The following is a 16,269-nucleotide window of genomic DNA, read 5'->3' on the forward strand; positions in this document are numbered from 1 at the left end:
CCCCCCCCCCCCCCCACACACACACACACCTCTAACAACCCCCCCCCCACACACACACACCTCTAACAACCCCCCCACACACACACACACACACCTCTAACAACCCCCCCACACACACACACACACCTCTAACAACCCCCCCCCACACACACACACACCTCTAACAACCCCCCCCCCCCACACACACACACCTCTAACAACCCCCCCCCCACACACACACACCTCTAACAACCCCCCCACACACACACACACACCTCTAACAACCCCCCCCCCCCCACACACACACACACACACCTCTAACAACCCCCCCACCCGATTCAATACAACTGTCCCGTTCCACCATCAGACAACACTATCTCCTGGGCTGTGGCTGATGGGCTGAATGGCCCCCCTGCAGGCCTGCCCTGAGACAGAGGAAAAGCTTCTAATCTTGGATGTCATGCTTTCATCTGAGGATGATGTCATGTCTTTGTCCCCTGACAGACCCCCCCCCCCCCCCCCTCCCCACCAGGGTATCAGTCTTTGATGTGGAAGGAATGTGCACTTTATCAGTGAAACGTATGAATTCCTGCACTAACAGCCCCCTGCTGACTCCTGCCTCTCTGTTGTCTGCTCTGCTCTGGATGATAGCACTCTTAGCGCTCTTCTGACAGGCTTCTCGGTCACGACATCCCCACCGCAGCTTTACAACGTTACCAATCGTCTCTGAGGTAGACTTGTATCTGTTGATGTCTTAGTCTTTCTGCCCTGCATGCTCTCTTCAAACACCATGTTTAGGCTAGGTGTGTGTGTGTGTGTGTGTGTGTGTGTGTGTGTGTGTGTGTGTGTGTGTGTGTGTGTGTGTGCGTGTGCGTGCACTGCGTGTGCATGTGTGCATGCATGTGTGTGCAATGCGTGTGAGTGTGTGTGTGTATGCGCGTGTGTGTGTGTGTGTGTGTGTGTATGCGCTGTGTATGTGCGGTGTGTGTGTGTGTGTGTGTGTGTGTATGCGCGTGTGTGTGTGTGTGTGTGTGTGTGTGTATGTGCGGTGTGTGTGTGTGTGCAGCAGAGTCCTCAGAGCAGCCTGGAGGGTGGTGTGAAGGAGTCGTTGATAGCGGAGGCGGACATGGCGTCCATGTTCCAACAGATCCTGGAGGAGCAGGGGGGCGTGGCCGACCCCGACTTCAACACAGAGCTCCACCTCCACTTCAACCATAGGATGAATCTGGAAAAACCTGCAGGCTACGGTCAGAGGACACACACACACACACACACACACACACACACACACACACACACAGCACTCACACACACACACACACACACACACACACACACACACACAGCGCACACACACACACAATACGCACACACAGAGCACACACACACACACACACACACACACACACACACACACACACACACATTAGCTAACACTAACACTTTTTTAAGATTCATTACTGACTCTCCCTCCCTCCCTCCCTCTCCCTCCCTCTCCCTCCCTTCCTCCCCCATCCAGATGATGTTGTGTACCCAGAGAGCAGGATGACGCGTTCACGCTCCCTCTCCAGGATGAGCCACTCGTCGTGTGGCAGTGCCAACGGGCCGTTCGCCCGCAGTGGGCTGCACCCTGCAGACTCAGAGGAGGAAGAGGAGGAGGAAGAGTTACAACGCTACCCGCTGTACCAGCCTGTTGTCCACCGCAGACGCAGCCACGCCTCCTCACAGGACAGCTTCAACCATGGTCCGCGACCACAGGTATATATGTAGGCATTTCAGTTCAGTTACCCAGTTGCTTAAACATTAAGACTGACTTACTTTAAGCCCCAAAAGCTAGACTGCCAACTCTCAGGCTATATTTGATGTAAGACATATGTTGCTTTGGCGGCTGACTAGTCACTAAAACAACTGTCTAACCGTTAATATTTGGTATTTGGTAACGTTGACAACCAGCTAGCTGACTAGCTAGATAGGGCACAGCTGGCAAGCTAGCAAATATGTTTATGCAGTTGAACCCTGTTCCTCGTCCCCACTTCAGACATCCTCTGTCATGCTGCATCAATCTCTCTCACACACGCACACACACACACACACACACACACACACACACACACACACACACACACACACACAGACTGTTTTGGGAGACAGCAGATCAAAATGTCAGACATCAAACAGAGCTATGACATCACACAGGGCCTCTCATCGCCAGCCAACAACAGGCCTTCTCACATGCGTGTCTGTCTCGTCTTATATGCCGTGTGTGCCTGTGGTGCTGCTAGACAAACCGACTCAAATCAAATCCACACTGTGGGAACTCAAGAGTACAGGGGGGGGGGGGAAACCCCTAACCCTAACCCCTTTTTTAAGGTGGAAAAATAAACACTGAAACTGCAAAGTATAAAATGTATTTTTAACCCACATTTGTTTTTTATGAGAGCCTCTTAATCCGGCTCTCGTGCTGGACTCCTGTGATGATGTGGTCCGGTTCATTGTCTTTGAGGACCCCTCTCAATTAGGGTGAAATTAGGTTTGGGGAATGACGTGGTTCGGCTCATGTGCTTATGAAGAAGTGTGTTTGTGGAAAATAGATTGAAGATTACTTATTAGTACACGTCAACACAGTCTCTGTTGTCATGGTGACGATAGTCTGGCTGACCAGTTTAGACTAGAGACCTCAGGTTCACTAGTAAACACAGCTGAAGAGGTTACACAGTTAGTAGTCCTCATGGGTCTTTCCTTGTCTTTTGTCTCATTCTTCTCATTCACGATGTTCATGCTTTTTTTTGTATCTCTCCCTGTCTTTCTCTTTCTCTCTTTCTCTCTTTCTCTCTCTCTCTCTCTGCTCTCTCTCTCTCTCTCTCTCTCTCTCTCTCTAGATAACAGAGTTGAACAGGAGGATGTCGGCCATCGAGACTCTCCTCAACCGCCTGGAGCAGAAGGTGACAACACCGTATGAACAGGTACAGAAGGTGACATCACTATATGACATCACTGTATGAACAGGTACAGAAGGTGACATCACCTCATACAGTTCTACCACTGCCTCAGGCCCAGCGCCACGAGGGGGCTTGAGGGGGCAATTTGAATTTTGTGCCCCCTCAGTTTTGTGCCCCAATATTGTGCCATAGTAATTATTGATATGTCCCCCCCCCTACCAATGTCAAAGGACCGTTGAATATCATTTTGATAAATCTCAAACGTCTTTTGTCAAGTAGACTCATTTTATCCGCTCCACAAATGGTTAACTCTCTCAAGATCGCTTTCGTTGCTCCCCCCCGCCTGAAAAAAGGGTAATTTGAATGGAAGTGATGTTGCCGCTTGCCGGTCAGTGTGTGCCGCTGACTGAATGAGAGCCAGATGCCTGGGTTGAGGGTACTGTCAACGTCAGCAACAAAGTTTGAGTGAATAAACCTCCATACCTACCTACTGCCTACCTAATAAAGGAGAAAATGTAATCACAGTATTTACACAAGTTGTATCAGTCATATGGAAGTGTATGTTCTTCAAACAGTTCTATCAATGTATTTTCCATAACACTACCTCCATACCTCCATACCTCCATACAAACCTACCTACCTACCCTCCTACCTACCTACCTACCTACCTACCTATCTAACTAAGGAACTATCCAGCTTTTAAAAAAAAAAAGTTATATGTTTGAGTATAATAGTTTGAATCGCTTATTTGCCAAAGCTCAACTGATCAGTAATGTATTTTCACAACAAAATTCAGAATGCTGCATTAGTTATGTCGTAATGGGACCAATATCTCTGAAGCTTAGCATGGAATGCAACTACACCACACTATAAACAGGACAGGCGCTGAACATGATTAATAATTTGAGTTTGAATCTAAATTAAATCAGCTCAATATGACTATGAAGCATGCTCCACCTCTCCATGTGGCTTTTCTCATATTAGACCAATTAGACGTTAGAGATGGAAGGTTTCTGATTAAAGCCAGATCTGATTAGACTGCTAAACGTGTCTAGTCTGTAAACACAGTCAAAACTTGTGGGAAAAGGAAGTGTCCAGCCTGAACATGTAGACCTAAAGGATGCTACTCACCCCTAACATCAAACAATAACATCTGTCATATAAAAGCTTGATATTTAGTCCCTTGCCCAACACCTCTCCTATGTCTCTGTCGCTCTCTCCCCAGCCCAAGCCCAGTACCTCTCCTCTGTCTCTCCCCAGTCTCAGCCCAGTATGTCCCCCCTACCCCAGCCCAATACCTCCTATCTGTCTCTCCCCGTCCCCAGGCCCAGGCCCAGCCCCAGCCCCAGCCCCAGTCCCAGCCCAGTGCATTCCCTATGTCCCAGTGGGAGGAGGTGGACCTGGAGGAGCAGCAGCTATAACCTCTTTCTCTCTCTCCAGGCCCAGCCTCAGCCCAGCGTGTACCCCCCTACCCCAGCTCAGTACCTCTTCTCTCTCTGTCTCTCTCTCCCCAGGCCCAGCCCCCGCCCAGCGCGTCCCCCATGCCCCAGTGGGAGGAGGTGGACCTGGAGGAGCAGCAGCTGAGGCAGAAGCTGGACGAGCTGACGGGGAACATCTCTGACCACGGCCTGACGTCTGAGGAGGACGAGCCCCGGAGACCCCCCTCTCCCAGGGGACCCCTGTCCCCCCAGAGGCCCATGTCCCCCAGAGCCAGCCCCGGCCGCAGCAGCCTAAGGCTGGGGGACAACAACAGCCCCACCAGGCTGTTCTCCCGGCCCTCCTCCAGACCCCCGTCCAGGCCGGGCATCATGATCACCCCCCCCATGGAGGACCTGTACGGACCTGTGGAGGCCCAGAGGGTACACCAGGCTCATACTGTACACATCCACATACTGTACTGGATACTGAATGCATGTACACCAGGGGAGGCTGGTGGAGGTAGACATCGTAGGACAGGCTCATCGTGTCTCACACGTGTTTGGTACCATTTCTCTATATATATACTGTATATACACACACACACACACACACACACACACACACACACTTTAAGCATCTGCCGTATTCTGGTATAGACATCAGCCTAAACAAATCTGTATGTGTATATACAGGTTTAGGTTATAAGCAGTCCTAGGCTTCTCTATTGCCCTGCGTTTCAACACTGTGCTCTGGCTTCTATGAAGCGTTTCCAACCACTCAGCCACAGTCATAAATCTCATCTCTTGAGTCGTATTGTCTATGTCTTCTTTTTCAAACAGCACATCTCCTCCAGATTCACTGTCATTGTGATGGAAGTTACAGATTATTCATGCCAGGCATTTACTGCTCAACAGTTATTACTTCTGACTTTCAAGAGAGAGAGAGAGAGGGAGGGGGAGAGGGAGAGGGAGAGGGAGAGTGAGATGGAGAGAGAGGGAAAGGGAGAGAGGGAGGGAGATGGAGAGAGAGGGGGAGAGAGAGAGAGAGGGAGAGGGAGAAGGAGATGGAGAGAGAGAGAGGGAAAGAGACAGAGAAAGAGACAGAGAGAGGTTTGATACAAACTTTAAAGTGGCACAACAAGTGACTTCTTCAGAGGAACTGGTTTCAGCTGGTTGTGATTTCGGGCCATCGAGGACACCGATGCGTGACAGAGCATCTCAAAGCTGTTCATCACCACAAAACCACGCCATAAAAGCCCAGGCCTTAAAACTAATGCCAAACGCTGTTTATTTCTCGAAGTACTTTCCGATGGATCTTCTCTAAACACACACAAGATGTTTCTGCTTCTGCACCTCTTCATAGAGTTGTTCAGGCCGAGATGTGCAGATTCGTGAGACGAGAGTTACATTACTCAACACCCAAACAACCTGTGGCCGTTTAGAACATCTAGTGGATGTCTGACTCTCAGGGCTGCCTGTCCTGAAACCCTATGGTTGGGTCTGACTCTGTGGCTACAAGCTTTACAGGGAACTAAGAATGGCAGCACGCGTGTTTGACACCGTTCCTCATTCCATTCCATGCGTTACAAGAACTTCCTCTGATGTCTACCTCCACTAGCCTCCCCTGGTTCACACAGTACACCTGGCCTAAAGCCTCTCTACACTGCAAAAAGCATAACAGGTTTATGTTGGGTCAGATACACTGCGTTGGATGAATGTATTTGGACAAATGAAGAATCATGTTTCTCTCTTATAATATGATTTGTGTTAAGTGAAGGATTTGCATTTCGCTTTGACACATGTAACAGAAACCTTCCTGGTTTTCTTCTTCTAGGCCAATCATTTCTCAGCAGGAAGTGGTTCCCTGGACCTGACCCGCCCCCTAGAGGAGGGGTGTAGGCCGCGTTACCGTGGCGCCACGACCTGTGAGCTGTTTGAGCTGGAGGGCAAGGTGGCACAGGCCGTGTCCAACGTCCAGAGCACCCAGAGCCAGGTAGAGTAGGAGTCTAGACACGTAGACACAGAGTTAGGTAGAGTAGGAGTCTAGACACATAGACACAGAGTTAGGTAGGTAGAGTAAGCCTCATTCTCAGTACATCTGACCCCCCCCTCCTTCCCCCCTCCTTTTCCCTTCTCCCTCCCTCCCTCCCCTCTCTCCCCCCCCCCCTTCCAGGTGTCAGACATAGAGAACAGGATCGCTGCACTGAGTGCTGCTGGGATGTCTGTTGATGGATCCAGGAGAAAGGTGGGGGGGCGGGGCCGGCGTGCCAGTCAACCAATCACACCAGTCATATTTGAGCTATTATACAGTGTATGCTGTAGTCAAAGCAGTTGATAGTGATGCATTGTGAAGACATCACAATGGCAGGTTAAAGGTTGAAACATTTCTTCAGATAAAATTGAATCAGACAGCTGTTTACCTTGATGTGGCTCCAGCATCGTCATAACAATATTCTCTTCTCTTCTTCTCTTCCTCTCATCCCTCTCTTCTTGTCTCTTTCAGTCAACGATCTCGGTCCAGACCCGGAGAATGTCCCAGGAATTTCCCACGAGTAAGAACAGATCAGACACTGCTGCTCTCCTATACAGACTCCCACGGGCTTCCTAACTAACACATCTTAACCTTGTTACACTCAGGACCTGGTGTTTTACAATCTGCCCTTAGTTAACATGGAACATTCTGTGGTTGGGTTCGATGTTCTCTGTGGGATGTACCATTCTGTACTAGGGGAGGGGGGTTGCTGGCAACACTTGTTTCATTTTCAAGATCCCTCAATAGTGATGATAGTAGTGATAACATGAGAATATGTTCTCAGTCAACCTACCTGGTAAAATAAGGTGTAAATATATAAATAAAAAAATCATAGTACTTATACAGTAAACATATTTAGTAACTGAGGAGTCATCCGATGGTATAGTACCCCAGAACCACCCCAGACTGTTAGTGTTGTAGCTGTGTATAGACATGTTTACACTGAGCCAGAGAGCTGTTTATGGCTGATCAGCTATGTACACACAGCACAGTGTATGTTCCAGACACACCTGGGCAGAAAATACATTTGAAACGGTTTTAAATATTTGAAAAACTTGCGGTGTGCTTGATTAAGCTAGCCTTGCATGCTGCGTCCGCCCTTCTGAGACTATTCCAGGACTATAGTTCTATTGTGCCTGGACAAGGAAATCAAGCACACCATGTTTTTCCAATATATCAAACATTCAGACATGCATTTTGTCCAGGTTTGGTTCCAGACCAGTTGGAGGTTGTAGTCGTGTCTGTCCCAGACCCACCAGAGGTCCTGTCTGTCCCAGACCCACCAGAGGTCCTGTCTGTCCCAGACCCACCAAAGGTCCGGTCTGCTGCGGGCCAAGCGGAGGTGTTCTTGAGGAACTCTCTCTACAGGGGCTCTCTGACCCAGAGGAACCCAGTGGCGAAGCCCAAGCGCAGGGCAGCCTGTGCGGTACGACCCCCTGCTACCCTGGTCTGCCCTGGTGGAGGGTTGGTGTGGTCAGACTGGTCTGCCCTGGTGGAGAGGTTTATGTGTGGTCAGACTGGTCTGCCCTGGTGGAGGGTTGGTGTGGTCAGACTGGTCTGCCCTGGTGGAGAGGTTTATGTGTGGTCAGACTGGTCTGCCCTGGTGGAGGGTTGGTGTGGTCAGACTGGGTCCGCCCTGGCTTTGGCATGTGGTTGCACTGTCAGGGGTTGTTGGTGGTGGTGGTTGACTTGTGGTTCATTGGTGATGGTTTCTGGTTGACTTGTGGTTCATTGGTGATGGTTTCTGGTTGACTTGTGGTTAATTGGTGGTGGTTTCTGGTTGCTCTGTGTGGTGGTTGGGCCTCTCTGTTAAAGGGACTCTCCTCTCTTTCCGTTGGGTCATTTCACTGGAATCTAAACAAAAAAAAAAACATGTGTCTGTTTGTGGCTCCTTGGTGTCATACTTCATTGGTCCCATCTCTCCAAACTTGGAAGAGGGTGTCGGGGCGGGAATCATTACAGCTGAACCCTTGTTCACTTGGCCTCTTAATTGGTTGCACATGTAAACACTGTGACACCAACGACAGCGTCCTGTTTATGCTATAGGGGTTGATACAACTTCCTGTCCTATAGAGCATGGTGGACATGACACACTCTGGACAGTGTACAAAGGGACAAGGACAGAGGAGCGATCGAGAGAGAGCGAGAGGGGAATGAGGAAAGAGGAGAGCGAGGGAGAGAAAGAGAGAGAGAGAGAGAGAGAGAGAGAGAGACAGAGATAGTTGTTTATGGTGCTGTCTAATGTCAGAATGTGTTTCTTATTCCTGGGGATTTGAACCACATGTGGTTACGCCACGCGGCCATGTGCACTGGCGACATCAGCAGGGGAGGGTGGCTGTGTGACAGGGGAGGCTGGTGGAGGGTAGCAGAGGAGGCTGGTGGAGGTTAGCAGTGTGAGGGAACACTGTTAGATTACACTGGCCAGGGGGTCGACCCAAACCAGGCATTACACACTACAGGGCCAACCCGAATCGTACGGTGGCTCGGATGTAAAGTACTCCTTTCACATTGTCCTTCCCCACCGACTGTAAATGACATTGCCTCAGTTGAGTCACCAGCGTGACATGTGACTTATGGCCCCAGCCTTACTGTTTCAGATGGCTTCACCTCTGAGCACCATTCACAGAGTCCTGACAGATGGGTTGGGTCAGCTGATCTAGCTTTGCCTGGAAGGTCTGAACACGTTTAGGACTTTATCATAACTGTCATTCTCTCTGTCCTAATGCGTCTCAATGGCCCTTTCTACTCTCATAGTATTTTTAATTATTATATTCATCCAATGAAGTTAATACCCCCCCCCCCCCCCCTCTCTCTCTCAATAAGAGATTCTTTTGTAATTTATTTTGGTCACAGAGCAGCTCATCATTGCCCTACTCACCGCCCCCCCCTCTCTCTGTCTCTCTCTCTCTCTCTCTCTCACTTTTTCTCTCTTTATCTCTCTCTCTCTCTCTCTCTCGCTCTCTCTCAATATCTCTGTTCCTCTTTCTCTCTGTCTCTCTCTCTCGCTCTCTCCTCCCCTTCTCTCTCTTTCAATCTCTCACTCTCTCTCCCCTCCCTCTCCCCCTCCCTCTCTCTCCCTCCCTCCCTCCCTCCCTCCCTTTCTCTCGCCCTCTCTCCCTCCCTCCAACAGAAACCAGTAATGGCACAGGGTCCATGAGGAGGAAGTTGAGCATCGTGTGACAGAAGACCATTTTGATCTCAATACCCCCTGGCTGAGCCAAGACCTGCTGGAGCAGGAGAGGAGGAGGAGGAGGAGGAGGAGGAGGAGGAGGTGGAGGAGGAGTGGAGGGGAGAGGAGGAGGAGTGGAGGAGTAGGAGAGGAGAAGGAGGAGGAGGAGGAGTGGAGGGGAGGGGAGAGGAGGAATGGAAGAGGAGTAGGAGAGGAGGAGGAGAGGAGAAGGAGGAGGAGGAGTGGAGGGCAGGAGGAGGAGTAATGTGTAAAATGTTATTTAGCCATCATGTTTAGATATTGTAATACTTTTTTAACTGAAAAGCTGGTAAGATATGTTTGTCTTAATATTCTTATATGAATTATATACATAATTGAGACAAATAAGAACGGTAACAAAATTATAGACTTAATAGAAATTATATACAGTAGACTGACTGCATGTTAGAATTGTGTTGTAGGGAGCGTTTGAGACTCAAGTTGTAGAGCAATTTGAGAGAAGTTTTTTTTTTAAAATGTATTTCAAAAAGTGCCTCAAGCCATCAGAGATGGAACTGTCTCGGCCTTCTCCTGGGATCCACCAACAACCAATCAGATGCCTGAGGTCAATCAATAATCCATTCCAGAAGCGTGACAGGATGTCCACTCGGGTCTGCAGTGTAAACGTGTCTTCAGTAAACATCATCCACCAGAACGTTTGAGACTGAGGTGTGGCAGTGTATGAACCAGACTTGAAGTAGATAGTGAGTTGGTGTATCAGATTTACATTTTGGGCATACACACGCACACACATGTGCACCCACACACACACAGGCACGCACACACACCAACACTCACACACAAACACACACATGCGTGCATACACACACACACACACACACACAGGCACGCACACACACAGAAACGCACACACACCGACACTCACACACACACACATACACACACTGACACTCACAGACACACATACACACACACAGACACTCACACACAGACACACATGTGCGTGCATACACACACACACACACACTCGTACACACACACACACACACACACACACACACTGACACTCACAGACACACACAGACACTAACACACACACACACACACACACATACACATACACACACATACACATACACAGGCAAGAGCTATACTTGTATTGTATTCTGCTACATTAATTTATTCATTGGCAAAATAGAGTTGTGTGTTTTGCTCCTTAATTGCTCTGTATATTTGAGTCATCCAAATTCATGAATTTTAATGCACTTTAATCTCCTGCATGATGTTTTTTGATTAATTAATATATGTAAGCATAGCTCTGTTTTCAATTGTACTATACTGCAAACTCAATTAACTATTTTGAAGCCTTTGCGTCATTTGCATTTGTTCATCCAGTAACACCACGCGTCATCTTATCTCACGCTGATTAAAATGAAAACAACCAACCTAAACATTTCCTGTCATTTGTTTGTGTTCTTATCGGGGCTTCCGAGAACTCCCAGGGCTACGATTCACTTTAACTAGAACTCCTTTTAGAGCTGTGTGTGTGTGTGTGCGTGTGTGTGTGTGTGTGTGTGTGTGTGTGTGTGTGTGTGTGTGTGTGTGTGTGTGTGTGTGTGTGTGCGCGCGTGCGCGTGTGTGTGTGGTCCTACCTCACCAGATTTGCGCCATGGACATGGTGATTTATTTCCAGACAATTGGGAGATTCATATCTAGATTCCTTCAGCATGACGACAACAGGAGCCTGGTAGCTGTGGACGGGGAGCCTCAGTGTACACCTCCCCAAGGTCTTTACATGAATAGACCATCTCCTTCCCTCTCCTCCTCTCTCTTCCCTCTCTCCTTCCCTCTCCTCCTCTCTCTTCCCTCTCTCCTTCCCTCTCCTCCTCTCTCTTCCCTCTCTCCTTCCCTCTCCTCCTCTCTCTTGCCTCTCTCCTTCCCTCTCCTCCTCTCTCTTCCCTCTCCTCCCCTCTTTTCCCTCTCTCTTCCCTCTCTCTTCCCTCTCTCTTCCCTCTCTCTTCCCTCTCTCCTTCCCTCTCCCTCGCTCTGTGCCATCCAGTGGTCCATTGATACCACACATTCATTGATACCACACATTCATTGATACCACACATTGATACCACACATTCATTGATACCACACATTGATATCACACATTCATTGATACCACACATTGATACCACACATTCATTGATACCACACATTGATATCACACATTCATTGATACCACACATTCATTGATACCACACATTGATACCACACATTCATTGATACCACACATTCATTGATACCACACATTGATACCACACATTAATTGATACCACACATTGATATCACACATTAACTGATACCACACATTAATTGATACCACACATGAATTAATACCATTAATACCATTAATACCATTAATACCACACATTAATTAATACCACACATTATTGACTCTCCTCCACCCCTGTTGGTTATCAAATATCCCATCCTCTACATATCCCTCATCTTCTCTCCCTTCCCTCTTCTTCTTCCTCCTCCTCCTCTTCCTCCTCTGTAGATGAATAGATGATGTTGACTGTTAACATAGAGCTGAGACCCCCCCCCGCCCCAGGTCTTGATGGTGTCTGGTCAGTCTCCTTCATCTCCTACATCAGGTGGCTGTGTGGATGAGAGAGGAGGGGAGCACATTCAGGAGTGTGCGTATATGTAGTGTGTGTGTGTGTGTGTGTGTGGGGGGGGGGGGGTGTATGGAGTTTTAGATGACGTGGGAGCGAGTTTTAGATGATGTGTGTGTGTGTGTGTATATGGAGTTTTAGATGTTTTTTTACTGATGTGTGTGTGTGTGTGTGTGTGTGTGTGTGTGCGTGCGTGCGTGCATGTGTGTGTGTGACATCAGCACCCCTCCTGATGGGATATAAACAGCAGGTCCTCTGCAGGTCTCTCTATATGACTCTCTACTTGACAGACAGACATTCCTGGACAGAGACACCTCCTCGACAGACAGACAGACACCCACCTCCTCAACAACTCCATCCACCTCAGAGGAGAAGCAGGGAAGCGTCCGTAGACTCTCCCACTCCTGAAGCATCTCTCTGGCTGCTGGTCTACCGTCTACAGCCTCAACCTGAGGTACTGCTGGAGCACAGAGGCAGGCAGGTGGTGTCTGTCCCTCCCTCCCTCCATCCATCCCTCCATCCCTCCTACTGCACCTGAGGGTTACGGAACCCAGAGGATTCTTGACTCTTCTCTACACTGAGTAAGTCTCTCCTCTTCCTCTACACCTCCATTCCTCTGTTCTTCTACACCTCCATTCCTCTCATCTTCTCCTTCTCCTCCCCTTGTCTTTAATCAGAGGGTTTTTGAGAGTAAAGAATACATAGATAGATAGATCGATGGATCGATAGATTGATTAGAGGGAGAGAGGAGGGAGAGAATGTGATGTTCACATAATGGTTTCAGTGTTTCCAGACTGAATTGATTTGTAATTTCAGTTTGAGTTTTACTAGTCTCTTCCCACGATCGATGCCATCTGTCAAACGTCACGTATCTGAGATGCTCGGGGAGAAACAACATCTGTTGAGATTTGCTAAGAGTTTGGTATTCTGTTGTATTCAGAGTCTGATATTCAGGTATGACACATGTGTCTCTCATATCACCAGTTCTTAGAGAGAAAGAGAGAGAGAGAGAGAGAGAGAGAGAGAAGAGAGAGGGAGAGGGGGGGAAGAGAGAGGGAGAGAGAAAGAGAGGGGAGAAGAGAGAGAGAGAGAGAGAGAGAGAGAGAGAGAGAGATAATATCAGCAGTTCTTTGACAACCATCTATTGATTCACTCTAGTGTGTTGGCTCCGGTGGTCTATGGATGTGTATTGTCGTTTGTATGATTTTAGTCTTCATATAGCCTTTTAGCCAACCAGCAGAGATCAGAAACTCATGTGTGTTTCTCCAGGTTGACCTTTGCCCCCTGACTGACCTGCGTGTTGTCACTTCCTGCCCGGGGGTCATGAGGGTGTGTGCCATGCTGTGTGCCCTCTGGTTGCTGTTGGCACAGACATTGGCTAAGACACAGCTGGGGCACCCACAACGCTCCATGGAGACCAGAAGTACGTGTGTGTGTGTGTGTGTGTGTGTGTGTGTGTGTGTCTGTGTCTGTGTCTGTGTCTGTGTGTGTGTGTGTGTGTGTGTGTGTGTGTGTGTGTGTGTGTGTGTGTGTGTGTGTGTGTGTGTGTGTCCTCACGGTCCTCTCCTCTGTCCCTCAGATCCAGACATCGACGCGTCCTGGTACACTGGGCGGGGCATCCGGCCGGTCGGGCGGTTTGGTCGCCGAGCAACCGGGAGAAACCGGAGACTCGACTTCACCACACGCACACACGTGTGTAGTCCTGTTGCCACCGGCAACGAAGACTGGCTCGCGGACTGATGACATCATCCTACATGTTGACTCTTTCATTTCCTGTTTTGTCTCTTTGTTTCTTTCACTGTTGTTTTAGTTTATATGTTGAGAGGAGATTTTGTTGTTTTTGTTTACATGCTGAGAGGAGATGTTGTTGATTAAAGACATGTAGATAGACACCCGGCTCAGCTGGTTTTTATTGATAAATGTTGGAGCCTTTATTCAACCACCTCTCATCGTATTGAATAGAACTTCAGTTAACAGTCCACTGTTAGCCTAGCGTTATGACATTGCCCATATTTACACCAAATGGGGGCGGCAGGTGGCCTAGAGGTTAGAGAGGCCAGCCAGCAATCGGGAGGTTGCTGGTTTGATCCTCACCCTAGGAGGGAGCCGAATGTGAGCTGGTAACTGGAAGGTTACTGGCATCATATCTAAGGCTCCTACCACTGCTGTTGTGCCCTTGAGCAAGGCACTTAACCCCTAACTGCTCCAGCAGTGCTGAATATGGCTGCCCTGTGCCCAGAGCCCAGAGCTCTGTTCTCCCTTGGGGGTGTGGTGTGTGCAGTGTGTGTGTTGTCTCGGGAGGGGTGTGCGCGTGTCAAATTCCTACAATTGATGAGAATTGATTGCATAGCCAAATAAAGAGTCTTCTTCTTCTTCAAATAAACAAAACTAGTTAAAGATTGTAATTATTTTTGTGCCTTCCGAGCGTCCGTCTAATCAGATTCAGCCTTGAGCTGGAAGCTCACTTATTGTAGATGAGTTTTTCTCATTTTCTCTCAAGTGCTGTACACACACACACACACACACGCAAGTGCACGCACGTACATGCAGCACATGCACACATACATAGCACATGCACACATATGCACGCTCACACACGCACACACACACACATGCATGCACACAGATGCACACACACACACACACACACACACACACACACAGGCAAAGCCATCCCTCTAGCCCTTCTGAAGCATGCCCCCCCGCCCCCCTCTGCTCCTCAGCCAATCCCTCCATCATGTTTCTAATCAGAGAGAGATTGCATGCAGGGCTTCTCTTGGAGGACAGCCCTGGCACACCGTAGGGTGAGCGTACGGCCGGGTGTGTAGAGAAGACAGGAAGCAGAATGAAAGAATAAACACTGGGGAAATGTAGTCCCACAATGATGGAAAGTCATTGAACAGCAGGGGGGAGAGGGGCTTGCATCAGAGAATAGAGTAGGCCAGAGAAGCTTAACTAGTAACAGTCTGACACACACACATATACTGTACACACACACGCGCACACACACACACACACACACACACATACACACACATACACACACACACACACACACACATACACACACACACACACACACACACACACACACACACACACACACACACACACACACACACTGGGAGTTCAACTGATACAGAGTGCCAGAGCAGCTGTATCTGTGATTCAACACAGCTCAACTCTGCCATTGTGCTGATGATGGCGTTGGCTCAGTGGGTAGAGCATGGCGCAACAGCTCTGAGGTGGGTCTGATTCCCGCTGGGACCACATATCCATGAAGAAGAAATGCATTCACTGACTTTACTGTAAGTTGCTTTAGATGAGAGCATCTGCTGAATGGTTTATAGTATATTACCAACATAGATGGAGAGTTGCTACTTTATTGTCCGACGAAACATAAATGCTGTTAAAAACATGGGGTTACACACATCCATACACGTTACACACACACATACAAACACAACAGGTATGCTCACAGAAGGCTGACAGCATGAAGAGCAGGGGAGTGGAGGGCGGGGGGGGGGGGGGGGGGGGGGGATAAAGTGTTCTACACAGGTAGAGGAGGCTGGTGGAGGTAGAAATCGGAGGACAGGCTCATTGTAATGCATGGGCCGGAGTAAGGAATGAACACACATGTTTGATACCATTCTTCAATCCATTCCATGCATTACAATGATTTCTGCCTTCACCAGCCTCCCCTGGTACAAATACACCACATACACAATCATCATGGTAGGTCTATTGCCAAGCACTTAGCATGCATGTATATGTATTGTTACATGTTGTGGCTGAAGAGACAGCTGACATTGATACACATCAGTTTTGGCACACATTCATGTTGGCTTTCCCTGGTCAAAGCAACTGACAGGCAGGCGGTCGTCACAAGCATTAATTAAAATTATATTTTCTCTTTCTCTCTCTCTCTCTCTCTCTCTCTCTCTCTCTCTCTCTATCTCTCTCTCCCTCTCGCTCTCTCTCTGTCTTTCCCTTTCCCTCCCTCTCTCTCTCTGTCCCTCTCTCTCTGACACACACACACAAACACACACACACACACACACACACA

At 48.7% G+C, this 16,269-nt stretch overlaps 2 protein-coding genes across 2 annotated transcripts in view; one reads left to right on the forward strand and one right to left on the reverse strand.

Annotated features, from left to right (window-relative positions):
- The window catches only part of mlphb (melanophilin b), a gene marked incomplete at both ends in the record, with an annotated part of 31,076 nt that extends 17,133 nt beyond the window's left edge, over positions 1–13,943 (forward strand). The window contains 10 exons of the mRNA XM_083682081.1: positions 1,046–1,226; positions 1,499–1,737; positions 2,859–2,942; positions 4,439–4,777; positions 6,171–6,329; positions 6,510–6,581; positions 6,840–6,888; positions 7,619–7,794; positions 13,473–13,626; positions 13,783–13,943. Of these exons, the coding sequence (XP_083538207.1) occupies positions 1,046–1,226; positions 1,499–1,737; positions 2,859–2,942; positions 4,439–4,777; positions 6,171–6,329; positions 6,510–6,581; positions 6,840–6,888; positions 7,619–7,794; positions 13,473–13,626; positions 13,783–13,943 (1,614 nt within the window). The remainder of the gene's footprint in view (positions 1–1,045; positions 1,227–1,498; positions 1,738–2,858; positions 2,943–4,438; positions 4,778–6,170; positions 6,330–6,509; positions 6,582–6,839; positions 6,889–7,618; positions 7,795–13,472; positions 13,627–13,782) is intronic.
- A 2,229-nt stretch (positions 13,944–16,172) lies between these two features.
- The window catches only part of LOC310813518 (ras-related protein Rab-17-like), a 2,664-nt gene continuing 2,567 nt past the window's right edge, over positions 16,173–16,269 (reverse strand). Inside the window, exon 5 of the mRNA XM_083682561.1 lies at positions 16,173–16,269. This exon is cut by the window's right edge and continues 148 nt beyond it. The gene's annotated coding sequence lies outside the window, so the exon portion shown is untranslated.

This window comes from Argentina silus, assembly GCF_951799395.1.
Source record: "Argentina silus genome assembly, chromosome: 12".
NCBI classification, from domain to species: domain Eukaryota; kingdom Metazoa; phylum Chordata; class Actinopteri; order Argentiniformes; family Argentinidae; genus Argentina; species Argentina silus.